Raw genomic sequence first — 26,481 nt, 5'->3', positions numbered from 1 at the left:
GGGCGCGGCGGCCGAGGCGGGAAGCGCGAGCGGCGGCGCCATGGCCCGAGGTAGCGGCGCGCGGCGGGAGGGCCGGGGGCTGGGGGCCCGGGGCCGGGTGCCGGGGGCTGGGGCCCGAGATGCGGCGCCGCCGCGGACGGGTTGGTGTTGAGACTCGCCCGGAGCCCAGTCCGCGCGCTGCGCTGGCTGTCACAGCTGGGGAGCTAGCAGAGCCTGCCACGGCCCCCTCCCTAGACTCGCGGTGGGTCTGGCACCTCACGCCCCCGTGTCCCCCAGTGTGGCAGCAGCCGTTCCTCAACGTCTTCAGACACTTCAAGGTGGACGAGTGGAAGCGGTCCTCTAAGGAGGGCGACGTGGCCGTCGTGACGGTAAGTGGGCCGGGGCGCCTGGCAGCAGGAGCGGCGGCCTCTCCTCTGTCTCCTGGGCCGCTTTGCTGCAGCGCTCCTGGCGCTCCCTGGGGCTGAGCGGGACGCCACGCCTCCCGTGTCTCTCTGCAGGACAAGACCCTCAAGTGCACCGTGTATCGCGTGCGGGGCCCTGTCTCTGCTGGCAATTACATCCAGCTCCCCAAAACCAGCACCCAGTCCCTGGGGCTGACCGGACGCTACCTGTACGTGCTCTTTCGGCCCTTGCCCGCCAAGCATTTCGTCATTCACCTGGACCTGTGTACCGAGGTTACAAGCTGGAGAGCGGGAGCTGCCGGTGGGGGCCTTGCACTCCTGTTGCAGTCTCCTCTCCACGGCCATGCTGTATACCTACAGGACAGCCAGGTCATCCGAGTGTCATTCTCCAACTTTTTCAAGGAGTTCAAGTCCACAGCCACATGGCTTCAGTTCCCTTTCATCTGTGAGACTGGGACACCCAGGAAAGGTAACATGTAGATGAGGTGTGAACGGGGCACAGATGATCTTGGAGAGGCAGCCAGCCAGAAGGCTCAGGGGGGAGGCAGGCCAGGGACAGCCTGGGTGGAGGGGCACGTGGCTGTGGCCATGAGAGTGGGGACAGGCCGAGGACAGAGAGTGCTGTGGGCCGGTTGGTGAGGGGGTAGGCTCTGACCTTTGCTCCTGTCCTGCACACCTGGCAGGTGTGGGTTCCCCTGGTGCCCGCTGGACCTGCCTGCAGCTCGACCTACACGACATTCTCTTGGTCTACCTGAACCGACGCTACAGTCAGCTCAAGAGCATCAAGCTGTGTGCTAGCCTGCTGGTCAGGAACCTCTACACCAGTGACCTGTGCTTCGATCCTGGTGAGGGCTAAAGGTGTGCTTAGCCTGCAGCCCACCTGCTCTAACTACCTGCGTGCTGGCCTCCACACCCTCCCTGGCACTTGGTGAAAATGCCCATGCTGTACCATGTTTGAGCCTCCCAGCTCCCAAGGCAGCCGCTGGGGGAGGTGGTGGCTGGGCTGGTGGCCAGGCAGTACCCTGCTGGCTGACACCTGGTGTTGTCTTGTCTGGGCTGGGAGAGGGAGCTGGGTGGGCTTCCCTGGACTTTGCTCTTCGTAGCTGTCACTGTCGCTGAAGCCCGGCGTGCAAAACTGCCCATCACCCCCATACCTCGAGAAATGGCATTCCCGGTACCGAAAGGGGAGAGCTGGCATGACCACTATGTCCACGTCCGGTGAGTGGCTCTGCCTGTCCTGAGGGCGGCCGGGTGGAGGGAGGGCAGCCGGGTGGAGGGACGGCAGGGCCGCCCCTGGAAGCTGACTGTCCTTCCACCCCGCCGAGGTTTCCAAGCGACAGCTCAAAAACATCCTCCGAGGCAGTTCAGAAGAGCTGTTCCCCTTCTGAGGCAGGTGGGCCTGTGGGGCCAGCGGTGACCCAGGTTCAGGCCTGAAGGGCCCATGGAGCTCGGCGGGAGAGGGGGGCCTGATGCTGCATCTGGGGAGGTGAATGCAGCAGCATGATGCCTGCAAGGGTGAGGGGAGGCTGTCTCGAGGCTCCAGACCCAGTGTGGGAGGTTCCAATTAGGGTGCCTGGTGGCTTAAAGCTTTCCAACTGGGAAGGGGTGCCGGGGCCCACGGTAGGGTGGGCTGCAGCTGTTGTTGTGGCTTCCCTCCTGCAGAGTGGGCAAGGCCAGGGCCCACTGCTGCCCCCTGCCCCGTGCCTTGTGGCCATGTCCTCACAGGCTTGTCTGCACTCTGCTCAGTGGGTTCTTCTCAATTGCAGTCTTAGCGGGGCCTGTGCCGCGGCTTCTCCCTCACCCAGCGGCCTTCAGCAAGCCTGTTCAGGACAGCCTGGCCCTCATGGTCCAGAAGCATGGCCCCACAGCCGTGAGTGCCCTGTGCCCTTGGAGATGGGGCTGAGGGTGGTGGCCACAGGGTGCTAACAGGCACTTGTCCTCCCGAAGTCCCGCCAGGCCCCCTCTGTGCCCAGGCCCCTTCCAGAAGTCAGTGTGTCTTGTGAGCGCTCCGAGGTCTGTAGTGTGGGAGGCCCCAGTGGCCGTAGCCAGGAGCCCTTGGCCTGGGTGAAGGCCACTGACAAGCACGTGGTCAGTGATAGCCTTCACGTGTCTGCGCGTCAGACGACTGTGGAGCCCACGGCCCCAGAGGATGCATCCCCACAAGAGGTGAGTGCTTTTCCCAAGGAAGGTGGGGCTGGTCTGTGCCACCGAGGGGGGTGGGATGTGGACGAGGTGTGGGTGGAGGGCTGCTGGGTCTCTGCCCACTGGGAACATGCGTGGGGCAGATGGTCCCTTCCCATCTAGTCTCCTGGCAGAAAGCAGAACCAACAGGAGGCAGCTTTGGGCAAGGATCGTTTTCAACAAAGAGTAAGGAGGGGGGCTGGTGCCCTGACCCCAGCCCAAGTGGTTTAGGGGGTTGGCGCTCAGGCTCCAGGCAGGCGCAGGACTGGGGTACCTGGAGGGTCTAGCAATGTGATTGGAATCCTGGTTTCCTGTCAGCGGCTGGCAGAAGGCACTAGAACCAGGTGGCTTTCTTGGGAGGCAGGCACCAGCTTTGGGTGGGGTAGCCCTGGTGGGACAGGAGCCTCGCCACTTTGGGGTCTCACTGTGAGTCTGCCTGTTTCAGAGCTTCCTCCCGGATCCGGTCCTGAGGCTCAAGGGGGTCATCGGCTTTGGGGGTCACAGCACCAAATGGGTGAGGGATTCTCTGTTCTTGCTGGGTCGTGCAAGTGTCAGATACACAGAGGGGACAGTGGGCACACCCCGTGTTTCCCTGAGGTGGCTGTGTGGACAGCTGAGCTCCCCCAGGCGTCGGGTCCCTTCACCGCTGCGGACGCCCAGCCCTGCCCGCATCCTCACACGCTCGGTGCTTCCTTGACGTGATGACATCCTGTCGCAGGCATCCCTTTGTGTCGTGAACGCCAGCCGGGTTGGTGCTGGTCCAATCGCTCAAGCTTCCAGAGACCTGAGAGCCCTTGCTCACCCTTTAAAGCTTTGATGCGTGTCGTCCAGCCAAGTGGGGCTGGGTATGGGCGAGACTTGTGGGACCCTGCAGGGACAGCAGCAGGAGAGGAGGCTATGTGCTCGCTAGGCCTTCCTAGACACGAACTCTGAGTCTTTGTGGGCTCTCTGGTCTTTTGTCACTTGAATCCCAAAGTTTTTTGTGTTGCAGACAGGGCTTAGAGGAAGCCCTGCCCATGCACACGTGCACCCGAGCTCTTTCTGTTCTTTTGGCGCATGCATCCCATTGACTCCTGTGCGTGGGGCTCGGGGGAGTGCTGGGGTGGGGGGACGAAGCCGACCAGCCTGTGACCTCAGCCTCCGGCCCCTGTGCACAGGCCCTGTGGACCCGGGATGGGGCCGCCGTCGTGTACCCTTGCCATGCGGTCATCGTCGTCCTGTGTGTCAACACCCGGGAGCAGCGTCTCTTCCTTGGCCACACAGACAAGGTGGGCACCCTGGCCCAGGGGTGGCTTGTTCTGCAGGCACACACCCTCCCTCACCCTGCTGCCCCCCAGGTCTCTGCCCTGGCGCTGGACGGGAACGGTTCCCTGCTGGCCTCAGCCCAGGCACGGCCCCACAGCATGCTGCGTCTCTGGGACTTCCAGACCGGGGAGTGCCTGTCCCTGTTCCAGAGCCCAGTCCACACCGTCTGCTCCCTCAGGTGGGTGCAGGGTCTCCGAGGCGGGTGGGGGTTGCGCCTGCAACACTGACCTCCACCTCTCTGTCCGCAGCTTCTCTGACAGCGGGGAGGTGCTGTGTGGTGTCGGCAAGGACCGCCACGGGCGGATGGTAAGCGGCCCAGGCCGGGGAGGTGGGGCAGCCCATCCTGGGGTGCAGGCAGGCAGCAAGGGTCCCCCGCAGGCCTCCCCCAGCCTCGCCGGGCACCCCTGCGCCATACTTGCCACAGAGTGTCTGTTTCACTCCCTCGTGGATGGAGCTGACCTTTGATTGACTGGCCTCACCCTCTTCAGTGGCAAGTCCCCCACGCCTGAGCTGGGCATGTTTAACATGCCAGCATCTCTGAAGTTGGGTGTTTCACCCGGGGCCTCTTCTCCACTCGTGGTTGTGTCTTCTGCTCCTTTCTGCACACACATGTCTGTGGAAGCCCCGGGTGGGCACATGTAGGTTCCTCTGGGCCGCAGGGGCCAACTTCCCCACCCCCTGCAGCCCAACGCGCCTGCTTCTGTGGGAGAGGCCAGGCGGGTGCTGGGTGCTCAGCGCAGACTTGTTGCAGACGGTGGTGGTGTGGGGCACGGCCCAGGTGGGGCGAGGCGGAGAGGCCGTCATCCTCACGAAGGTGCACAGCGACGTTGACATCCAGGCATTCGAGGTGGCCTTTTTCGATGAAACCAGGTGATTGGCCGCCCGCCTGCCCACCCTCCGTGCTGGGACCAGCGAGTTGTGAGCTGGCCCGTCCTCCCTGGCTCACCTCCTACCCCTCGCAGGATGGCATCGTGTGGACGGGGCAGCGTGCGGCTGTGGCGACTGCGAGGTGGGGGACTGCGCTCCTGCCCCGTGGACCTGGGGGAGCACCACGCGCTGGAGTTCACTGACCTCGCCTTCAGGCAGGCCCAGGATGGCCACACACTGTGAGCCCCACCCTCCCTCCCCTCATGGCCAGGGCCCGCCCATTCCCTGCCCCGCCCCTCGGCCCCTCCGCCTTCACCTGTTACCTCTGCCTTTCTGGGCAGCTACGTCTGCAGCCGCAGCGGCCACATCCTGGAGATTGACCACCAGAGCATGGCTGTGCAGCGCGCTCGCCGCCTCCTGCCCACACAGACCCCCGGTGGCCCCCTTCCACAGAAGCAGGCCTTCAGTTCAGGTAGGTGGGCCCTGCTGTGTTGGGAGGAGTGGCCCTGACGCTTTGGGCTGACCATGCCTCCCCCCACCCAGGCCCCGGCATCGCCATCAGCAGCCTCAGCGTCTCCCAGGCCAAGTGTGCCGTGGGCTCTGAGGACGGCTACCTGCGCCTCTGGCCCCTGGACTTCTCCTCTGTGCTCTTGGAGGCAGGTGGGGCCTCGACATCACCTTGCCACCAGGGTTGCCATAGGAGGGCCGTGTCCCCGGGCTGGATGGCAGTCATGGGGCTCCAAGGGGCTGTGTCCTGAGCTGGGGTCCACCGTCGCTGAGCCCAGGAGTGGGTGGTCACAGGGGAGGTGCCTGTTGTAGCTCACAGGGAGATGGGGCTCCAGGCAGCAGGGAAGCGCATTTCTCAGTGTCCTGGGCAGGGGTGCTGGGCACGGGCACTGCATGGATATGGTCAGCCTGTCCCGGTTGGCCAAGGTGCCGGGCCCACCCCACTACAGGCCTGGGTGGTCACCGACCCACCCTGCCCGCAGAGCACGAGGGCCCCATCAGCTCCGTCCGCGTCAGCCCTGATGGCCTGCGTGTGCTGTCCACCACCTCCTCGGGCCACCTGGGTTTCCTGGACATCCTGTCCCGGGAGTACAGCGTGCTGGTGCGCTCCCACGCCGCCCCGGTGCTGGCCCTTGCCACTGAGTGCAGCCGGGGACAGCTGGCCACTGTGTCCCAGGACCACACTGTCCGCATCTGGGACCTAGCGACCCTGCAGCAGGTGGGGTGTGGCCGGAGGGAAGCCAGCCAGGAGGGAGGGACTGGAGGGCCGCAGGCCTCACTGAGGCCTGGTGGGTAGGGCCCTGGGTCCTTCTGCCTGTGTTTGGGGCCTGAAGGTTCAAGGTACTTGGAGAGAGACTGGCTCTCGGGCCTTGTAGCCAGCTGGTTGCCCCAGCCTGTCCGCCCTCACACGGCCCCGTCCTCCAGCTGTACGACTTCGCGTCTCCGGAGGAGGCCCCGTGTGCTGTTGCCTTCCACCCTACCCAGCCCACCTTCTTCTGTGGCTTCAGCAGCGGGGCCGTCCGCTCCTTCAGCCTGGAGGCCACCGAGGTCCTAGTGGAGCACAGGTGGGTGGCCAGCCGGCCCTGGCCCCACAGACGATTGAGGTGGAAGCTCCAGTGGTTTGTGGGTTCCCTGGGGAGTGTGGGAGACCGAGCAGTGCAGGGGAGGGCTGTCTACAGGAAGCCCCGCCGTCTGCTGCCCCTTGGGGATTCCACAGGAGGTCTGGGACAGTGCAGCTCAAGGGCAAGGCAGCGGCGTCTCGTGTGTGCAGGTGTCACCGTGGAGCCATCACTGGCCTGGCCGCCAGCCCCGACGGCAGCCTCCTGTTCAGCTCCTGCTCTCGGGGCTCCCTGGCCCAGTACCATAGCGGCGCACCCCGGTGCCGCATCCTTCGTGTGGCAGGTCAGGCCCCCAGGCCCAACCCCAGCCCTGCTCTGGCCTCCCAGCCATCCCCTGGTCAGGTCCCTGCGGGGGTGGGGGTACGTGGCGCCCCCGACCGTGGTACTGCGTTCCACAGTCACACTACTGAGATCCCCAGAGCCAAGTGTGGTTTTAGGACTCACCAGCCTCCCGAGATTGAAGGTCAGTGAGAGTCTGTGCCCACCCTTCCCCAAGAGGAAGTGAGTACCTGAAGCCTGAGCACCAGGCCAGCAGGGGGGTCGGCCCCTTCTCATGGCCACTGTAACTCGGGCCAGCCAGATGGTCACTTGGTGGTCACTCTGGGAGAGCCCCCAGCTTTCCTGGCAGTCCGTGGTGCCCACTGGTGTCTTGGTGCCCTCACATCCAGGCCCCATGGGCTGGCTGCTGTGGGATCTGCCCAGCCCAGGCTGGTGTTTTCCACACCAGTAGGTCTCTGACCAGTGTCTGTTCTGGTGCGCCCCCCCGCACCCCGACCCAGCTGACTGCCTGTCCCCATGTGCCGGCAGCTAACGTGGTGTGCCAGGAGGCCTGCCCGAACCCCAGTGCCCTGGTGGTCAGTGGGGACAGCCGCCTGCTGGCCTTTGTGGGTCCCTCCAAGTACACGGTGACCGTCATGGACACAACCTCACTGGATGAGGTGGGTCAACTGGAACCCTCCCTGTGTGCAGTGAGGGCAGAGCCACACCAGTCTGGCCCTCAGACCCCGTGGGCACCCTGACCCTGGTGGCTGCGTGTTTCCCTGGGTGGGAGGCCATGCTCATTTCAGAAAGGACCTGGGCCCTGCGCCCCTCATGGCACAGAGGACATGTGAGCTGTGGGCAGCCTGCCGGATGGGTGCCCAAGGCTGCCCACGGCCCGGGCCCAGCTCTTGGGGCTCGAGCTCTGGCTGGAGGTCATGGTGAGGACACGTGCTGCTCTCCCTCAGCTGCTGAGGGTTGACATCAGCACTCTGGACCTGGCTGGCAGCCGCCTGGACTCAGCTGTGGCCGTCTGCTTTGGCCCCGCACCCCCTGGCCACTTGCTGGTGTCCACGTCCTCTAACATGGTTGCAGTGCTAGATGCCACGTCGGGCCGCTTGGTCCGGGAGGTGAGCCCAAGACTGCGGCTGGCGGCCTGGCCTCCCCCGCCTTCCCGGCTCCGGCCTTGGTGCCCGCAGTGCCCAGAGGAGGGGAGGCCCTGGGCCGCTTGCTGCTCCCTAGAGGTTGTGTTCTGTGAGAAGGGGGCTCCCCCAACTGGTGGTCCTGTGTGCTCCGACCTTTTCCCTCAGCGAGCACCCTCTCTCACAGCTGTCCTGTGTCCCCCCTGCGGCCTGCTCTGTCCTAGCTCTCAGCGGGGATGGCCGTTTTCTGCTCACGGCCGCCGACCGGGCCATCAAGGTGTGGAACTACTCAGCACAGGCTGGCCCTGGCAGCCAGGTGTGTGCCCTGGGTGGGCACACAGCGGGTAGGAAGGAGGGTGGACGACAGTCCCCGAGGTTCCCCCGTGCCTGCTGGGGCCTGACACTGCACGAGGTCCTCTTGGTCAGTCTGCAGTCTGGTGGCCAGGCGTCTCCAGCTGTGCCTCAGTGGTCTCTACATGCCACACTGCTGCCCTCAGGTGTACATCGGCCACTCAGAGCCTGTGCGGGCTGTGGCTTTCACCCCCGACCAGCAGCAACTCCTTAGTGTGGGAGACGCCATCTTTCTCTGGGACGTTCTGGCTCCCTCTGAGAAGTCCCCTCCAGGAAGGCAAGTTCCTGCCCTCGACATGCATCTGCCAGGCCTCCCTCTGCACCCCTCTGCCCCACCTGACCATCTCTCTTGTCACCTCTGCAGTGTCCAAGGCTCTCCCGGGGCCCCCCCAACCTGCGAAGCTGGTGAGTGGTCCCACCACACTGGCAGACTCCATGGTGATGTCTGGTGCTGGCACTGTAAATGCTGTGGGTGCACAGCGCTTTTCTTTTCCTGGGAGTCCCAATGCAGAGCTGGTTGGGGGTGAGGGGCTGGGCACGCCTCCTGCTCTGCCCTCCCCGGACCCTGAGCTCAGCCGAGCTCCTTCCGTCCTCAGGCCTGGGTACAAGACAACTGGAGGACATGGTGTCTGGGGCCAATGGCCTTCCCCGGCAGCAGGTGCCCATGCCATCCCAGGCGTCCCCACCCTGGCTGGACATCTGTTCCAGGCCCCCCAAGGACCATGACGGTGAGGGCAGGGGTCCTGGGAGGGCCTGGAGGGGATGTGCGTCTGGCTCCCATCCTGACATGCTTTGCTGCTCCTGGCCAGGGGGAGGGGCAAGGGCATGGGGGCACTCGTCTCACTGTCTCCCCACTCTCCTCAGGCGCTTTCTCCATGTCAGATGAGAGCCGTGGCCCTGAGGGTCTCTGCCAGGCCTCAGGCCCACCTGTGCTGGTGCAGAAGGAGGCTGGCAGGGCTGGTGATGGGGCCTGGGGGGCCACGGGGGGCCCCTGGGACCTTGGCAGGCCTCCCCACCCCCGTGATTGGCCCAGTAAGCAGGGGAGGGGCAGCAGGGTGGGGCAGGGTCACTCATAACTGGACCAGGGCCCAGGTGCATGTACCACGTGGACTCCAGGTGGCCTAAGGACAGACCCGGCTGCCCCTGGCAGACAAGGGATGGTCACCTACAGGAAAAATGGAGAGCCCAAGGCCCCTGTTGGGCCAGGTGGGTGATGGGACGTGGCTCATCTGTGCCCTTTGAACCCAAGCATCTGACCAGCCAGGGCAGGGTGACTGCAAGGAGGGTCACTGTGTGGTCCCTGGGGGTTCACAGCCTCATTCCCTTCCCTGACAGGTGCCTGCAGCACTGGAAGAGCCAGGGCTCAGCCCCCCACTCACCCAGACTCCTATCGGCATTTCACAACTCGCTACAAGGCCTCCCTGCTGGCCAAGGTTGGCCGGGTGGGGCGTCCTCATAGCCCCTGCCACCAATGGATATCCTGGAAGCCCAGGGGTCCGGGCGGCATGGCCCTGTGGTGTCTGGGGGTACTCCTGCTCCCCGGTAGACACAGGCTCCCTGGGGTTTCCCTGGTGCAGCTCCCAGAGCTGACAGCAACCCAGGCCTTGGTGGCAGTCGGCCCACGGGTCACCCCTCCGCGCTGAGCCCCATGCTCTCACCGGGCTGGTTAAGGTTCTCACTGTCACACGATGACTGGACCCAGGCGTGTCCTGCTGAGCCCACACACTCGCTTCACTCCATGGTCCTGGCTCCCCTTCATCTCCCCCCCAGCAGGCGCCTCCTCATCTTCTCCTCCTGCCTCCCTGTCTGCATGCTGCATGCCAGGCTCCCAGCCCCGCTGGCCACCGCGTGCAGACTTTGGTGCCCACGTTCCTGCCGTTTGCCTCCTCCCGGGAGCATGCATCTCCCAAGGCTCAGTCCCACGCCCGGCCTGATGGGCAGAGCTTGAGGTTGGGGGGCTGGGCTGGGGGGGCCGGCGCCAGCGTCCTGGGTCCACTTCCTCACAGGGCCTCTCCTTCCCTGCTGTTGGCGATGAGCAGCTGCACCTGAAGGCCGTCATGGGTTACAACGGGAACGGGCGCGCCAACCTGGTCTGGAGGCCGGACACAGGTGGGGGCCACGGCCCAGACGCTGCAGGGCGGGCTCAGTTCTGTCCACCCCTAGGCCAGGCCCCAGGGAGGGGCCCGCAGGTGGTTTGGGCTGCAGGGCGGGTGTGTCCTCCTGGTGGCACTTCCTGCTGTGAGCAGGAGTTCTCCTTGGGGTGGGGTTGGGGGGTGTGGGCACGAGTGCCTGGGGCTGTGGGGCTGATGGGGTGGGCGCTTCCTCCCTGCCCACAGGCTTCTTCGCCTACACGTGTGGTTGCCTGGTGGTGGTGGAGGACCTGCACTCTGGTGTCCAGCAGCACTGGCTTGGCCACCCTGAGGAGATCTCCACGCTGGCCCTCAGCCATGATGCCCAGGTGCCTGTCCTGCAGCCCGCCTTGAATGCCCAGGGCCAAGGTGTGCCTCAGAGCTTGGCTCCTCGAACTGTGTGCGGCTGGCTCTCGCTTCCAGAGCAGCCCTTTACCCAGAGCGGGAACGGGCCTGTGGACTGCACCCTTCCTGCTGACCACCCACCTGCCTGCCCGCCAGGTGCTGGCCTCTGCCTCAGGCCGAAGCAGCACTGCCTCCCGCTGCCAGATCCGTGTCTGGGATGTGCCGGGGGGCTCCTGTCGGCAGCTCCTTTCTCACCACGACACTGCTGTCCAGGCCCTGGCTTTCTCGCCAGATGACAGGCTGCTCGTCACGCTGGGTCAGCAGGACGGGGGCGGAGGAAAGTGGTCTCCGGACTCCCCTGCCTGTCCTGGGAACCCTGGGCAGCTGACGTCACTGTGCATCTCCCCCAGGGGACTATGGCGACCGCACCCTGGCCCTGTGGAGCACGGCCACCTACGAGCTTGTGTCCTCCACGTGCCTCCCGGAGCCAGTACACGGCGTGGCCTTCAACCCCTGGGACGCCGGCGAGCTTGCCTGCGTGGGCCAGGGTGCCGTCACCCTGTGGCTCCTGCAGCAGCGTGGGGGCGACGTCAGCCTCCAGGTGCCAGGGTTCAGAGGAGGTTTCGGAGGATGGGGTCTGGCTGGGCCCCAGGGCATCGCTGACCCACACTGCACTCATGTTCCTCCAGGTCCACCGAGAGCCCATCCCTGAGGAGGTGGGGGGGTGCGAGCTGACCTCGCTTTGCTACGGGACCACACCCCTGCTCTACTGTGGCTCCCATGCTGGCCAGGTGTGTGTTTGGGACGTGTGTGCCGGCCGCTGCTTCTTGGCCTGGGACGCGGACGACGGTGAGATCGGTGGGTGTCTGACGGAGCCCCTGTGGCCCTTGACAGCTTGGGGCTCGGTTCTCCCTGGGAGTCCCGGTGCTGGGGCGGTGGACACCATCTTGAGTCCCAGGCATCTGGGGACGTGGCTCACGGCATCTCCTGTCCCCCAGGAGTGCTGCTGTGCTCGGGCGCGCGTCTGGTCAGTGGCAGCAACACCAGGCGGCTGCGCCTGTGGGCCGTGGAGGCCGTGCCGGAGCTGAGGCGCAAGGGCTCCGGGGCCAGGTGAGCATCCACAGTGTGTCTGGGAGCCGGCACTCTGTTGCCAGCTGGGCCCGTCCCCCGGGGGACATGCTCGGGCAAGGCCAGGGCCTGTGGGCCAAAGCACCTGGCTCCCTCGGCTCTCGCTGCTGCCACCCCTTTGACCCCCTGCCCCTCCAGGTCTAGCTCTGTGTTTATGGAGCGTGAGCTGACCCTTGACGGGGCCGTCGTGAGTGCGGTCTTCCACGAAAGCATGGACATGGGTGTGGTGGGCACCACGGCAGGCACGCTCTGGTATGTCAGCTGGGCTGAGGGCACCAGCACCCGCCTCATCAGCGGCCACCGGAGCAAGGTGAGGCCGCTGGGCCACCGGCTTGCTGCCGAGGATGTCTGAGGGGATCCCAGCCCGGCACGGGCCAGGCAGCTGCTGCGCACTCCCTCCGTCCCCGCCCCCAGGGTGCTCCCAGCCCAAGCGCAGCTGCGAGCGTCCAGGCGTTCCCAGGACCAGCTGTACCCCTGGAACCACGCGCCCCTCCGCGTGGGCATGGGGTCCATGCCGTGTCCGCGTGCAGCAGCTCCAGGCCCTGTGGCCTTCTTGACCCTTATTCTTTCCCGCCACTTTATTCTCTTGTAATTTATGTGTTGAAGAAAACTGGTCATCCACCCTGGAGTCTTCCACCACCGTTGTTGGACATGCTTCCCTGGGGTCCGAGGGGTCTGGAAGCCGGGCCAGGGTCTAGTCAGGGCCAGCCAGTCCCAACGTCACTTCCTTCTGGTAGCACTGTGTCTGCCACCAGTGATGCCCTTGTCTGGCGGCAGGAGTTGCAGGTGGCAGTAGTCAGATCCCTCGTTCCTTCAGGAGGGAAGTGGCCTCGAGAGCTCTCAGATTTTCCGGGGCTGGGACAGGGCACAGGTAGATGAGTCTCTCCCTCGTGGACCAAGTTCCCCAGCAGCAGCCAATGTGTTACTTTCTGAGAGCTATTAGGGGCTGGTGGGTGGAAACATGGGTCTGGCTTCCCCACCGTCACTTTCTCTTGATGCTCATGGAGTCCTGGCCTCGGCTGGCGGCAGGGTCTTCAAGTTGGCTCCTGAGTCTTTTTTAAAAAAATTCTACGTTCATTTGTTCAGGCGTAACAGTAGCCAACAAAGAAACTCTTGTGTGAGGTAGTGAGGGTTATGTGTTTCCTTTTTCTTTGGTAATGGCTTTATGTTGAGGTATAATCTGTGGGCCACACACCCATGTCACGTCAATGGTTTTTGAAACATTTGCAGAACTGTGCAACCATCACCGCAGTCACTTTCATCCCAGAAGGAAACCCCCCACCCATTAAGCACTCACCGCCCAGCCCCTGGCAGGCGCTCACCGACTCTGTCTCTGTCGGTTTGCCTGTTCTGGATGGTCCCTGTGAACAGAAACACACTCTGTGGTGCTTTCTTTTTTTTTTTTTTTTTTAAATTTATTTATTTATTTATTTATTTATGGCTGTGTTGGGTCTTCGTTTCTGTGCGAGGGCTTTCTCTAGTTGCGGCGAGCGGGGGCCACTCTTCATCGCGATGTGCGGGCCTCTCACTGTCGTGGCCTCTCTTGTTGTGGAGCACAGGCTCCAGACGCGCAGGCTCAGTAGTTGTGGCTCACGGGCCCAGTTGCTCCGTGGCATGTGGGATCTTCCCAGACCGGGGCTCGAACCTGTGTCCCCTGCATTGGCAGGCAGATTCTCAACCACTGTGCCACCAGGGAAGCCCTCTGTGGTGCTTTCTATCTGCTTCTCTCACTGAGCATTGTGTTTTCAAAGTCCATCCGAGTTGTAGCGAGTGTCAGTGCTTCACTCCTATTTACTGCTAAATACGCTTCTGTGGTACAGATAGGATGAGTTTATCCACCCACCAGGGCATGAGCTTGAGGGTGCTGAGTTCTTGACCTGAGCTGGTGGTCACTGGTGGTCCCCCCTCTTCTGTGGACCACAGGTGCTCCAGCCTCTCCCTCTGCAACTCCGCCCAAGACGGGACTTGGCTGTTCTAGAGCCTGTGGCCCCTCCAGTGGGAAATGGGCTTAGAGGTCACGGTCTGAGGCCCAGAGGGGCCCATCACGTCTCAGCCAAACAGACCTAAATTATTATTTTTCTAAGATAAAATGCATCAGGAGTTTATACTTATGCTTGAAATTCACATTCAGGACTCGGCTATTTTTTTTACCTCTTTGGTGCACAGCCTGTCTCCTTTTTTTTACACCAGAGATCCTGACTCTGTGTAATCACACAACTGCTTTCTCCCTCGATACACATCACACACACACACACACACACACACACACACGCTACAATCTCAGCCCCACCCCCCCTGCTGTGATGAGGCCCAGGAGTGGCCCCCTGGGAGGCCGTGGGCCTCAGGTAGGGTGGTGCCTCCTCACAGGTGAACGAGGTGGTCTTCAGCCCCAGCGAGTCCCACTGTGCCACGTGCAGTGACGATGGGAGCGTGAGGGTGTGGAGCGTGGCCAGCATGGAGCTGCTGATCCAGTTCCAGGTGCTCAGCCAGGTACTCGGGGGGGCGCCTGGGGCTGGGGTGCACGCCCGGCGCTCCGGCAGCCTCATCCTCCCTCCAGCCTTGGTGTCGGTCTGTGGCCTTGGGCCCGGGCCCCTTCCCCCCTCCCCAGGGGAGTTCTGATGTTTTCCCACCGTGGGTCCCCAGAGCTGCCTTTGCCTGTCTTGGAGCCCCCCATCCTGCGAACGCCCAGAACAGCAGTGGGTGGCAGCGGGCTACAGTGACGGCACGCTGCGGCTCTTCAGCATCCCCCGCATAGCGATGGAGCTCAAGATGCATCCCCACTCGGCTGCACTGACGGCCATCGCCTTCTCTGCTGACGGTGAGGCCGGGCTCACGGTGACAGCACGGCTTCTGCCTGGCCCAGGCCACACCTTTGGGCTGAGGGCTAGGGGCTCACAAGTAACAGCGTGGTCTCTGCCTCGCCCAGGTCAGACCATCCTCTCCGGAGACAAGGATGGGCTCGTGGCTGTGAGTCGCCCTCGCACGGGGATGACCTTCCGTGTGCTGAGTGACCATCGGGGAGCCCCGATCTGCACCATCCAGAGCACGAGAAGAGAGGTGAAGTAGCCTCGTGAGCCTGCAGGGCCCGGCCTGATCCGAGGGTGCTGGCAGGGAAGGGGATGGGAGAGCAGGGCAGGCAGCACCCACCAGCCTTTATGCCCCCAGTATGGAGACTTCGGGGCAGAGGGTGTGGACCTGTGGCTGGCTGCCAGTGGGGACCAGCAGGTCAGCGTTTGGGCCTCCAACTGGCTGCAGGACCGCTGTGAGCTCGTGGACTGGCTAAGCTTCCCAGCGCCCGCCCTTACGGAGGTAAGAATCCCGGTGGCCCTGTGGGCGGGGTGCCCCCCACCCTGCCACAATGTGCTGTGCCCTCCGTAGGTTCCCAGCTGCCTGCCGCCCTCCCTCGCCGCCTTCTGCCCCTGGGATGAGGCGCTGCTGGTGTGTGCGGGCCTCGGTGTGCACCATGAGGTGGTCTTCTACAGCCTCCGCCAGAAGCAGGCACGTGCACCCCTCCATGTGGTTCTGAGGGACCCAGGGCTGGGGAGGGGCAGGTCTTGGGGCCACGGGAACCCCTGCCCAGTGCCTCACGCTTGCTGTCTGCAGGTGATGGAGAAGATCCCACTGCCTTTCTTTGCTGTGTCCATGAGCCTGTCCCCTGGGGCCCACCTTATGGCCATTGGCTTCTCTGGTGAGTGCTGGTGTCTTGAGTGGGGCCCAGTGGGTACACCTGTGCCCCCACACTGAGCCGTACCCCTCATCCCTGAAAGTGGGGCGAGGACACCTGCTCCAGGGGAGTCTTAGATAGGGTCAGGAAATGAGGGGGGGTGGGGTGCCAGGTTCCCCCAATGAGGCACTGGTCCCAGCTGGAGACAGAGCCAGGGTGGGTTGGAGGAACCCTGGGTCCTGGAACTATACAGACACAGGCACAGGGCCCATGGCACCCTACCTGCCCCAGCCCACCCTATGCTGTCCCCCGGCAGAGCGTGTGCTGAGGCTGGTGGACTGTGCGTCGGGGGCCATGCAGGACTTTGCTGGCCATGATGACTCGGTGCAGCTGTGCAGGTTTGCCCCGTCTGCTCGGCTGCTCTTCACGGCGGCCCACAGTGAGATACTGGTGTGGGAAGTCACAGGCCACTGACCCCCAGTGGGGAGTGCGGGGTCAGGTGTTGCCCTGCTGGTCAGCCGGGCACCTGGCCTGGGCAGAGGCTTGGCTGAGAAGCTGGGTTGGCCAGGGGCCTTGTGCTGGGCCAGGATGGCTGGGTGGGCTTCACGCCTCCACACCCGGCTGCCCAGGAGTGTGTGCAAATCATCAAGACCTTGAACATGTATGAAGTGCTTATTGCCTCTTTTCCTTCGGGCTTTTGTTTCTACCTTGTACAGTTCAAATAAATGTGGGTGTTGCATTGAGGCATTGTCTCCTGGTCACTCCAGGCTGCCTGAGCTCAGTTTCTGCCCAACCTCCAGACCTCCTGCTCCCTGCTAGGGATCCTGACCCCTGCAAGAGCCGCGGGAGCCTGAGCAGGAGCTGCGGGGCGGGGCGGCACTGGGCAAAGGCCCCGCCCCCCTGGCCGGCAGTGCCCGGCGCGCCCACGCGGTGGCGCCGCCAGGCAGCTAGGCCGGTCTGGCCCGCCCGCCTCGCTAGTGCGGCTGCGCGGGCGGGGGCCGGAAGTGCGGGCGCAGCTACAGCGCGGGTCGGGACCGCGGTCGTGGGCGGGGGCCGGTCCTGCACCGGGGTCGGGCTGCAGCTCCCGGCGGCCAGCATGAAGCGGGACGTGCGCATCTTGCTGCTGGGCGAGGGTAGGTAGGCGCCTGGGCCTGGGTCGGGCGGGGGTCGAGCCTGGTCGTGGGTCTTGGGGCCGGGGTGGGGAGAGGCGCCGCGACCTTGGCCGTCGCGCTGACCGCGCCGCCCCGCGCAGCCCAGGTGGGGAAGACGTCGCTGATCCTGTCGCTGGTGGGCGAGGAGTTCCCCGAGGAGGTAAGGCCGAGCGCGTCCCCGCGCCCAAGAAGGGCCCAGGTCCGGGCGCCGCCGCCCTCCGCCCTTCCCGGCTGTCCTCACGGCCGCGTCTGCCCCAGGTCCCCCCCCGGGCAGAAGAGATCACCATTCCCGCGGACGTCACCCCAGAGAAGGTGCCCACCCACATCGTGGATTACTCAGGTAGAGGGGCCGCCTGCCCGCGGTTGCGCCCAGGAGCGGGCGTCTCCGGCAGGTCTGCAGTGGGATCTCTTTTTCCACCCAGAGGCTGAGCAGACAGTCGAGGAGCTCCAGGACGAGATTCACAAGGTACAGTGGGTCCTGGGGAAGGGGGTGCTGGGCATGGGGGTCAGGGCTCAGGCCTTGGGGGTATGGCCGCCCTGGCTTGATCGGCTTCATTCTCTGAGGGATTGGATTAAGGTGCCCAGAGTGTCCGCAGCCTCGCTGATTGTGTTGTGACCTGTTAGCACTGAGAGTCTTTGGGGTCCCTGTGATGCACTCTGCTGGGAGCCGGGAGGAAGGCCCATTCCTTCCTCCTGCATGTGTGGTTGGACAGCCTACAGCCCTCCGTGCCTAGCCTTCCCTCTTCTGGTGGACCCTGGGGAGCAGTCTCCAAGTCCTTGAAAGTGATCCCTTGGACAGCTCTGTGCCCAGCACCCCCATTCCCCACTCCTTAGTCCAGTCCACTGTCCTGGGCCTCTGGGTTGCACCGGGTGTCATGACCAGTGCTGTGGGCTGCACAGCTAGCTCTCTGCTCTCCTCTGCACAGGAGGACCTGTGCCTGGACCAAGCTCCTGGTGGGGGTGCTGCCCCTGCAGCATCTGTGTCCTGGGGGTGCCACTGGGCAAGGGTACAGGCCGCAGCCACTGTGTTGCCGTCATCCCCCCACCTTGTGCTGTTGTCCTCTGTCTGCTGTTGCCTGTAGTGACCAGGGAGCGAAGGGCTGAGGCTGGGGCGTCAAGTTTAAGGGTGGCTGTGTCCTGAGCCCTCAGGAGACTCGCTGACCAGAGCTGCAGTACTGGGGCCTGGTATCTGCAGCAGAAGTGGGTAGGGAAGGGCTGGCCTGAGGTGTGAGTGGCCAACAGCCAGTGACTCGGCCTGGGAGCAGCTGGAAGGGTGGGCTCCCCCAGTCTCTGAGCCCTGTCCTGTCCAGCTTGTGAGTGGAGCAGGGAGCTTCAGATCCCACCATACAATCCCTCTCCCTGCCCCCAACAGGCAAACGTGGTGTGCGTGGTGTATGACGTGTCTGAGGAGGCCACCATTGAGAAGGTGAGGAAGGGAACTCTCTGTCCATCCCAGCTTTCTGTCACTGGTGCCCAGCCTGGTCACCCACCTGTTCTCTGTTCTCTGCACACACCACAGGCGGACGCTCAGTTGACCCGGGTTCTGGGCAACTTGCACCCGTGGCTGGCCCCACTGGGGAGCTTCACGGAGCCACCCTGGCTAGGGCCCCCAAAGCTTCCCCCGAGTTCCCATGACCCTGTTTCCCGCCGAGAGCGTGGATGGCCTTGCGTCTGAATCTGTGAGGTCTGCGGGAGGAGTTGCTGATTTCAGGCCCTTTGTGGGTGTTTGGGAACTGCTAGGATCAGATGAGGTCCTACCTGCCCGCTGCTCTTCCCCACTGGGTTTGTTGCCAGTGGCCGTGACTTTGACTCTCAGTGGCCCTCAATCTCCCCCCTCTCTCCTCGAGCCAAGTGAGAGTTCCACATGGGAGCTGTGGGCCGGGCAGGCCCCCGTTCTCATGGCCAGGTCTTACCTTTCAGATCCGAACCAAATGGATCCCACTGGTGAATGGGGATACCAAGAGGGGACCCAGGTAATAGGCAGGGCTCGGGGAGGGGGACTGGGCCCCGCCAGCTCCCTGATCCTTGGTGACCGTGGGTCTCTCCCCCAAGGGTCCCCATTATCCTGGTGGGCAACAAGTCGGACCTGCGGCCGGGGGGCTCCATGGAGGCTGTGCTGCCCATCATGAGCCAGTTCCCCGAGATCGAGACCTGTGTGGAGGTGAGCGGGCAGGGCCCCGGGGGTGCCAGGACCGCAGAGGCAAGGACAGGGGTCCTCCCTGCCTCCCCCTCTGAGTCTGTTCCCACGTGTCCCAGTGCTCGGCGAAGAACCTGAAAAACATCTCAGAGCTGTTCTACTACGCACAGAAGGCCGTGCTACACCCCACTGCTCCCCTCTATGACCCTGAGGCCAAGCAGGTGGGCTGAAGGTGCTGGTGGGGAGGGCGAGCAGGAGGGAGCGGTGGGGTGTTGAGCCACTGTCCCCACAGCTGATGCCCAAGTGCGCCCAGGCCCTCACACGCATCTTCAGGCTCTCAGACCAGGACATGGACCAGGTGCTCAGTGACCAGGAGCTCAACGCTTTCCAGGTGTGCCCTCTTCTGTCTCCTGGCGGTACCCACCCTCCCAGCTGTAGCCGCACCCCACGCCTCGGCTGCCCTTGTGACGGATGGAGAGGGCAGCTGTCTGACTAACGGCCACTTTCTCTTGGAAGCAGATGTCCTGCTTCGGGCACCCTCTTGCCCCGCAGGCCCTGGAGGACGTGAAGATGGTGGTGAGCAAGAATGTGGCAGGAGGCGTGCAGGATGACCGGCTGACCCTGGACGGTGAGGCCCGACGCCCTGCCTACCCCGGGCGTGGGGTGTGGGGCAAGGCTAGGCTGTGCCTGGTGTTACTCCCTTCTCTGCTTCTCCTGAGCAGGCTTCCTTTTCTTGAACATGCTCTTCATCCAGCGAGGCCGCCACGAGACCACGTGGACCATCCTGAGGCGCTTTGGCTATGGCGACTCGCTTGAGCTGACGGCCAACTACCTCTGTCCACCGTGAGTGGCGTTCGGGCTCAGGGCTCGCCTCCCATCTGTGTCAGATGGGGCCTGGGGCTCCTGGACCCTGTGCTGGGGGCCATCGGGGCGTCTCTCCCTGGCGGGGGGACTCACTGCCTGCCTGGACGGCCTGTGTTCAGAGGAGGTGCCCTGTGGAGCACAAGGAGGTGTGCACATCCCCACCCCCATCCTGGCACCCGCAGGCTCCGTGTGCCCCCCGGATGCAGCACCGAGCTCAACCACCGCGGCTACCAGTTTGTGCAGAGAATGTTCGAGAAGCATGACCAGGTGAGGGCGCTGGGCCCCACTGAGCCCCCCCCTCGGCCTCCCGCCCGCACGTGTCACCGCAGCTCCTCTGCCCGCAGGACCGGGATGGCGCCCTCTCGCCAGCAGAGCTGCAGAGCCTCTTCAGCGTGTTTCCTGCTGCTCCCTGGGGGCCCCAGCTCCCTCGCACGGTCCGCACCGAGGCCGGTCGGTTGCCCCTGCACGGGTATCTCTGCCAGTGGACGTAAGTGCAGCCCTCACTCACTGAGACGGCCTCATCCTCTGCCCTGCTGTAACGCCACATCCCCACTTCCCCGTCCCCAGTCTGGTGACCTACTTGGACGTCCAGCACTGTCTTGAGCACCTTGGCTACCTGGGCTTCCCCACCCTCTGCGAGCAGGATTCCCAGGCCCACGCCATCACAGGTGGGTGCCCGCTTTCACACTGGCCCCCAGCCAGTGCCTCCCCGGCAGCCCCTCCCTCACGTTCATCCTTGCCCCCTGCCCACAGTCACCCGGGAGAAGAGGCTGGACCAGGAGAAGGGACAAACGCAGAGAAACGTTTTCTTGTGCAAGGTGGTGGGGGCCCGCGGAGTGGGCAAGTCCTCCTTCCTGCAGGCTTTCCTCGGCCGTGGCCTGGGGGTGAGTGTCCGTGTGTGCCGTGCGTGGACCTGGGGGGCAGGGGTTCTGGAAAGAGTCCGAGCAGCGAGCTTCAGGGGCGTCCCTCTGCACCAGGATGCTGGGGAGCCTGCCGGGGAGCCCTCTGCCTACACCATCGACACCGTGCAGGTCAACGGGCAGGAGAAGTACCTGATAGTGAGTGCGGGGGTCCCCAGGGTAGGCCTAGAGCGTGCATGCTGAGGGAGCCGCCCAACGCGGCCCTGGGAGACCTAGCCTGTGCCCCTCTGAGGCCACCCTCTCTGTTCAGCTGTGTGAGGTGGGTGCAGACAGCCTCCTGACCGCCTCGGCCGACGCCACCTGTGACATTGCCTGCTTGATGTTTGACAGCAGGCACCCCAGGTCCTTCTCGCTGTGCGCCAGTGTCTACAAGGCAAGGTCCCGCCCACCCTGGGGGCCCTGCTGGGTAGCAGGACTGTGGGCAGGTGTCCCCCAGCACACTCACATGGCCCCTCCCCCTGCAGCGCCACTACATGGACAGGCAGACCCCCTGCCTCTTCGTCTCCTCCAAGGCTGACTTGCCCGAAGGCGTCTTGCTGCCTGGTCTGTCTCCGACTGAGTTCTGCCGTAGGCACCGGCTGCCCGCCCCCGCCCTGTTCTCTTGTGTCGGCCCAGCCGAGCCCCGCGCGGCCATCTTCACCCGGCTTGCCACCATGGCCACCTTCCCGTGGGTACCAGGATCGAAGCCCCTGTGTGGGAGACCCCTCCCTGTCCCAGGAGAGTGGCACAGCTGTGGTGTCAGGACTGGAGTCAGTCAAGGTTGCAGGGTGGGCCTTGGTGCCCATGCCGATGCCCAGGCGGGGCCCTCGGGGCCTGGCCTCACAGGCTGCCCTCTCATCTGGGGGTCCTGCCATGCTGGGCACTGACACGGAGCAGCTGAGTGGGGCTCTGGGACTTTGTAGGAGACGGAGGTGGGGGTACAGCAGCAAGACTCCCCTCTCTCCTGCAGACACCTTGTCCACGGGGAGCTGCACGCCACCTCCTTCTGGCTCCGGGTGGCGCTGGGGGCCGTCGGGGCTGCCGTCGCTGCCGTTCTCAGCTTCTCACTCTACAGGGTCCTGGTGAAGAGCCGATGAGGCCCCGGACCCCGCAGTCTGATCTCAGGGTGCTGGTGTGGGGCCACTTGCTTGGGGGGGGGGGATGGAGACCCTCTCAACTTTGCTCCTGAGGACAGTTCACCTGCTGCCCCACCCCTGCCTCAGCCCCGAGGGTGGCCCCAGCTCCCAGCAGCCTGTGTCCGGCCTTGCTGCAGGTGCCGGGCATGACCCTCTTTTGTGGGCATCATGTGTTGGAGGGACCGGGAGGTGTGGGTGAGGAAGTCAGTGACCTCAGACCCGAATTCTCAGGGCTCCACTCCTCCTTCCTGGTCCCATGTGGCCAGAGGGTATGAAGGGGGTAAGAAGGCAGAGCTTTGGGCCAAAGGCAGGGGCATGGAGGCAAGAAATGGCTGGACCATTGTGCGCGCCCCCACCCCCCAATCTGAAGACAGGTCCAGGGCTGTGCCTCTCCCAGAAGACGTATGAGATTGGGTTTCCTGATTAAACTTCACTTGTGTCTTTTCCATATTGGGTCCTGCTTTCTGAGGATGACTTCTTGAATTAACTAAAACGTGTCCTTGGTCTGGGTGTGGGCTGGGAATGTTACTCCTGACCCCCCCCCCCCCGCCTCCTCTCTGGGTCACCATCCTGAGGTCTCAGGCCAGGGTAAGGACCAATTATGGCCCAGCCGCAGCTTCAGAGCCTTTAGTCCATTGAGGTCCATGCTGGCCTGAGGGTGAGAGGCTGGAGGGGACCTGATACCTGAGGACCCCCTGATGTGACCCCTCCCCACAGCCAGGTGTATCCACTACCCAAGCCTCAGCATCCTGTCAGGTTGGCTGAGGTGTGCTGAGGATCTGGGGTTCTGGGATGTGCTGAAATGTCCTGGTGTGTGAGGTGGCCCTGGTCTGGGGGAGCTGCCCTGTTTCTCACACCCCATCCAGAGGCCTCTGCCCTTCCCACTGGGCAGGAGACAGCCAGAGCTCCAGCCTAAGGACAAGGGGACAGAGAACCTTTCTTGGGCTGAGGAGGGGGATCAGCTTGGAGTTCAGGTGCTCACTCTGGCGTGCATGCTGGGCGTGGAGCAGAGGCAGTATGTGGTGTGCTTGGGCGGAGGACCTTGGCCACTCAAGTACCCCCTCTACTTCCTGTAATTAATCATTCCGTGCAAGGCAGGCCTTTAGGCCAGGGCCCCTCCCCCAGCCCTGACAAGCTGTTTCTAGAGGCGGGGGAGCTGCCTTCTCGGCAGGGGATGCTCAGGCCTGACCCAATAGGGGCTGGGGGTCACACTCTGAAGTTGTCTCAACCATCCCGCTGGCCCCCCAGCTCCAGTGACCTGAGGACCCCTGGTGCAGTTCTTACTAAAGCTGGGCAGGGCAGGATGCTACTTCTAGTTGCTGCATCTGTCCTGAGGCTCAGCTGCACAGGTGTTCTGAGTGGTGCTGTCAGGGGTTGCTATGGTTGCACATTCCCATAGCCTGTCACCTTCCTTATTGTAGGGGGTCTATCTGTCCTCCCTGGGAAGTAGGGCTCCTCTCCATCCCAGCTGCGGCCTTGTCCATTGGGGCTCTCCCCACCCCCATGTCCATGGGTCAGCTTAGCACTGTGGCCACAGGAGTAGTCAGGAACCTCCAGCCCCAGTTGTGTTGGTCCCCACCCACTGAGCAGGGCCTGCTGCAGGGACCTCCCTCAACCCTGCTAGTTGCCCTGTTGGCTTCAGTGCTCGCCCCTGGGGCCGTGGAGCCTTCTTGTTGCCCGGACGGGCAAGCATGTCTGGCAGGGAGGGAGGTGCCTTCAGGGAGTCCGGCGGGGGCAGTCCCCAGCAGTGGGTTGTTCCCTGAAGCCTTCCCCGAGGAGGTGGCATCGGCGCTGAGGCCCAGCCCGGGGCAAAGGGGTGCGCGCCGAAGGGGCTTGCGTGCCGCGCGTGACTCAGTTTCCCGGCTGCTGCCCCGAGGTACGAACAGCTGCAGCCCGGGGCGGGGGGGGGGGGGGCGGGGGCGCCGGCACTGGAGCCAAGCGCCCCGCGCCGTTCTTGCCCAGGCACGTCCGCGTGCGGGGCGCGCGCGTGTCCTGACCGCGAGTGGCTGGGCTGGCAGCGGTGGCGTGTGCGGCGGGGGCGGGCGGCTCCGTGACGCGGCGCCGAACGGAGTGGGCGGAGCCGGAGGGCCGGGGCGGAGCGGAGTAGTCCGCAGAGAAGCCCCTCCCGGCCGCGGCCGCCGACCCCGGCCCCCGGCCCCCGGCCCCTGGCCCGGCCTGGCTCTATGGACAGGAGCTCGCTGCTGCAGCTTATCCAGGAGCAGGTGCGTGGAGAGGTGCGGGGCGCCGGCACCGCCCCCGTTGCCGGCCCTCCGCCCTTGGGTGCGCCGGGGGGACGGAGCTCTGAGACCCTCAGCGCAGCCCCTTCCCTGCACGACCTTGGCCCCCTGCACGAGACCCCAGGAAAGGGCGAGCCAGACTAGGGCGCTTGGGGAGGGGCAAGAGGGTTGGTGATTGCCCTCAGACCTTGGCCCTACCCTTCCAGGATGGGCAAGGCAGAAATGAGGTGGGGAGACCGCTTGGAGAGCTAGCGGAGCTGGAGGCCGGGGACCTAGGTACCGGTGCCTACAGCTAGCTCCTGGGACCATGTGGGCACAGGGGCCTAGACCCAGGATGCTCGGAGCCTGCCTCTCCCTCCTGACGTGGCTCAGCCCTGTGGTCGTGGGGCCCGGCCCATCCTCAGACCTTGGCCGCCGGCCCCCCGACCCCAGCAGCTGGACCCTGAGAACACAGGCTTCATCGGTGCGGACACCTTCACTGGCCTGGTGCACCGCCATGAGCTGCCCCTGGACCCGGCCAAACTGGACATGCTGGTGGCCCTGGCCCAGAGCAACGAGCGGGGCCAGGTCTGCTACCAGGAGCTGGTGGACCTGGTCAGTGCCACAGTGGGTGGGCAGCTGGGTTGTGGGCGCAGTGCCCTGGCTGGAGTGGGTTGGGCAGGCGGCCCCTCCTCCCTGCCCTTCCCATCGGGGAGGGCTATAGCCATGGGGCAGGGCCTCAGACCCTGTGACGAGCTGGGCGGACCACTCAGGAGGGGCAGCCATGGGGGGAGTATGGTGGCCTATGCCTAGGCCCCGCCCCCCAGATCAGCAGCAAGCGCTCAAGCAGCTTCAAGCGGGCCATCGCCAATGGACAGCGGGCACTGCCCCAGGATGGGCTGCTGGACGAGCCAGGCCTGGGTGTCTACAAGCGGTTCGTGCGCTACGTGGCCTACGAGATCCTGCCCCGAGAGGTGGACCGCCACTGGTACTTCTACCGGCACCGCAGCTGCCCACCCCCCGTGTTTATGGCTTCGGTCACCCTCGCCCAGGTGGGCCTGCCCGTCCACTGCCCACCACCCCGGGAGCCTCCCTCATCCCTGGTCTTGCCTGGCCCAACTCCTGTTCCTCCCAGATCATCGTGTTCCTGTGCTACGGGGCCCGTCTCAACAAGTGGGTGCTGCAGACCTACCACCCTGAGTACATGAAAAGCCCCCTCGTATACCACCCCGGCCACCGTGCTCGGGCCTGGCGCTTTCTCACCTACATGTTCATGCATGTTGGGTGAGTGGGCCCACCTCTGGCACCCCTCAGATTGGATCGGGAGGGCTCAGCCTCTCGAGGTGGGGGCAGGGGGCTGGTAGCCCCCTGGCAGACCTCACCCTTCACACCCATTTGCCCCATACGGCCAGGCTGGAGCAGCTGGGGTTCAACGCACTCCTGCAGCTGATGATTGGGGTGCCCCTGGAGATGGTGCATGGCCTGCTCCGCATCAGCCTGCTCTACCTGGCTGGTGTGCTGGCAGGTGAGGCAGGTGCGTGCGCCCTGGCCACCTCACTGGTGGGCCTCACCCTCACGGCTCTCCCCTTGCTCACACAGGCTCCCTGACCGTCTCCATTACTGACATGCGGGCCCCTGTGGTGGGGGGCTCCGGCGGGGTCTACGCCCTGTGCTCTGCACACCTGGCCAATGTCGTCATGGTAACGGGGCAGCCCCTGTGGCGGGGTGCGGGGAGGGGCCCATAAGGCCTCCCTCACAGCCTTTTTTATTCACACCCCATCAGAACTGGGCTGGGATGAGATGTCCCTACAAGCTGCTGAGGATGGTGCTGGCCCTGGTGTGCAGTAAGTAGGGAGCCAGGGTGGAGGGGCCTCAGCCTATGGCTAGGGTGCCTCTCACCTGCTGCCTCCCTCTGTAGTGAGCTCCGAGGTGGGCCGGGCCGTGTGGCTGCGCTTCTCCCCGCCACTGCCTGCCTCGGGCCCACAGCCCAGCTTCATGGCACACCTGGCGGGCGCAGTGGTTGGTGTCAGCATGGGCCTGACCATCCTGCGCAGCTATGAGGCGCGCCTGCGAGACCAGTGTGGCTGGTGGGTGGTGCTGCTTGCCTATGGCACCTTCCTGCTCTTCGCCATCTTCTGGAACATCTTTGCCTACGACCTGCTGGGTGCCCACATTCCCCCGCCACCCTGACAAGAGTTCCCAGGGCCACACCAGCCAGGGCGCAGCATCTGTGGGCCAGCCACTAGGCAGGCCTGCATGTTCATCCTCTGTGAATGTATGTCTTGAGGCTGCTTCTTCCTGGTGGGGGCAGGTGGCCCCTATGGCCCACTGACTCCAGGCCAAGCCTTACACCAGCCCTGGCCGTCCCCTCCCAGGCCTGGAGGGATAGGACTGCTGGACTGGGCTGAGTGGTGGAGGTCCTCAAGGGTGGCCCCAGAGGAGACCCTGCCCTGGCCTCTCCCATGAGACTTGCAGTCTGACCCTTTTTGGAGAATGAATAAATATTTTACACAGCACCAGGTGGCTGTACTGGGGCACTGCGGGCTGGGCTGGTCTCCCCCCAACTCACTGATCAAACTGTGAGGGCCCTTCCCTCCACACAAGCAGCAGCCTGGGCTTCCCCCTTGCTTTTCTGCACCCAGCATGAGCTGTCTCTGTATGGGAGATGGGAGCCCCTGGGGA

The 26,481-nt window shown here is 64.4% G+C and overlaps 3 protein-coding genes across 7 annotated transcripts; all 3 read left to right on the top strand.

The window, feature by feature from the left end:
- The first annotated feature begins 88 nt into the window (after positions 1-88).
- On the top strand, positions 89-16,140 carry WDR90 (WD repeat domain 90). Its single transcript, XM_057528752.1, has 43 exons — positions 89-368; positions 498-674; positions 762-870; positions 1,085-1,246; positions 1,505-1,619; positions 1,727-1,794; positions 2,168-2,271; positions 2,349-2,567; positions 2,706-2,768; positions 3,028-3,096; positions 3,740-3,850; positions 3,920-4,065; positions 4,136-4,193; positions 4,639-4,757; positions 4,850-4,993; positions 5,096-5,226; positions 5,298-5,414; positions 5,744-5,979; positions 6,186-6,325; positions 6,532-6,662; positions 7,187-7,317; positions 7,606-7,767; positions 7,967-8,095; positions 8,277-8,407; positions 8,495-8,535; positions 8,727-8,858; positions 8,995-9,162; positions 9,247-9,336; positions 9,466-9,563; positions 10,137-10,239; positions 10,467-10,588; positions 10,761-10,920; positions 11,015-11,205; positions 11,294-11,462; positions 11,603-11,714; positions 11,871-12,042; positions 14,100-14,222; positions 14,376-14,550; positions 14,659-14,789; positions 14,898-15,041; positions 15,111-15,230; positions 15,336-15,420; positions 15,713-16,140. Exons 1-43 carry the CDS (start codon positions 120-122, stop codon positions 15,868-15,870), a joined length of 5,715 nt encoding a protein of 1,904 aa, XP_057384735.1. The 5' UTR covers positions 89-119; the 3' UTR covers positions 15,871-16,140.
- A 242-nt stretch (positions 16,141-16,382) lies between these two features.
- RHOT2 (ras homolog family member T2) lies at positions 16,383-22,031 on the top strand. 2 transcript variants are annotated; one of them, XM_057528751.1, is made up of 17 exons: positions 16,383-16,529; positions 16,649-16,707; positions 16,970-17,013; positions 17,920-17,973; positions 18,468-18,520; positions 18,600-18,708; positions 18,804-18,905; positions 18,977-19,075; positions 19,204-19,312; positions 19,407-19,527; positions 19,668-19,815; positions 19,893-20,035; positions 20,116-20,216; positions 20,302-20,432; positions 20,526-20,606; positions 20,719-20,846; positions 20,933-22,031. In XM_057528751.1, the coding sequence occupies exons 6-17, from the start codon at positions 18,652-18,654 to the stop codon at positions 21,531-21,533; spliced, it is 1,821 nt and encodes a 606-aa protein (XP_057384734.1). In that variant the 5' UTR covers positions 16,383-16,529; positions 16,649-16,707; positions 16,970-17,013; positions 17,920-17,973; positions 18,468-18,520; positions 18,600-18,651; the 3' UTR covers positions 21,534-22,031. The 2 variants fall into 2 exon arrangements, with proteins under 2 accessions (XP_057384734.1, XP_057384733.1); XM_057528750.1 differs by lacking the exon at positions 16,649-16,707 and adding an exon at positions 16,806-16,887 and having other exon boundaries at positions 16,385-16,529; positions 16,972-17,013.
- Positions 22,032-23,646: 1,615 nt separating this feature from the next.
- Positions 23,647-26,418, top strand: RHBDL1 (rhomboid like 1). Of its 4 annotated transcripts, none has more exons than XM_007181771.2 (8): positions 23,647-23,805; positions 24,256-24,414; positions 24,627-24,851; positions 24,935-25,083; positions 25,212-25,324; positions 25,399-25,499; positions 25,583-25,643; positions 25,718-26,416. In XM_007181771.2, the coding sequence occupies exons 1-8, from the start codon at positions 23,767-23,769 to the stop codon at positions 25,987-25,989; spliced, it is 1,119 nt and encodes a 372-aa protein (XP_007181833.1). In that variant the 5' UTR covers positions 23,647-23,766; the 3' UTR covers positions 25,990-26,416. The 4 variants fall into 4 exon arrangements, with proteins under 4 accessions (XP_007181833.1, XP_007181832.1, XP_057384617.1 ...); XM_007181770.2 differs by having other exon boundaries at positions 24,253-24,414; positions 25,718-26,415; XM_057528634.1 differs by having other exon boundaries at positions 23,658-24,414; positions 24,650-24,851; positions 25,718-26,418.
- Positions 26,419-26,481: the final 63 nt, after the last annotated feature.

Source organism: Balaenoptera acutorostrata, chromosome 15 (assembly GCF_949987535.1).
Source record: "Balaenoptera acutorostrata chromosome 15, mBalAcu1.1, whole genome shotgun sequence".
Taxonomy (NCBI): domain Eukaryota; kingdom Metazoa; phylum Chordata; class Mammalia; order Artiodactyla; family Balaenopteridae; genus Balaenoptera; species Balaenoptera acutorostrata.
This window is presented reverse-complemented; position numbering and strand designations above follow the sequence as displayed.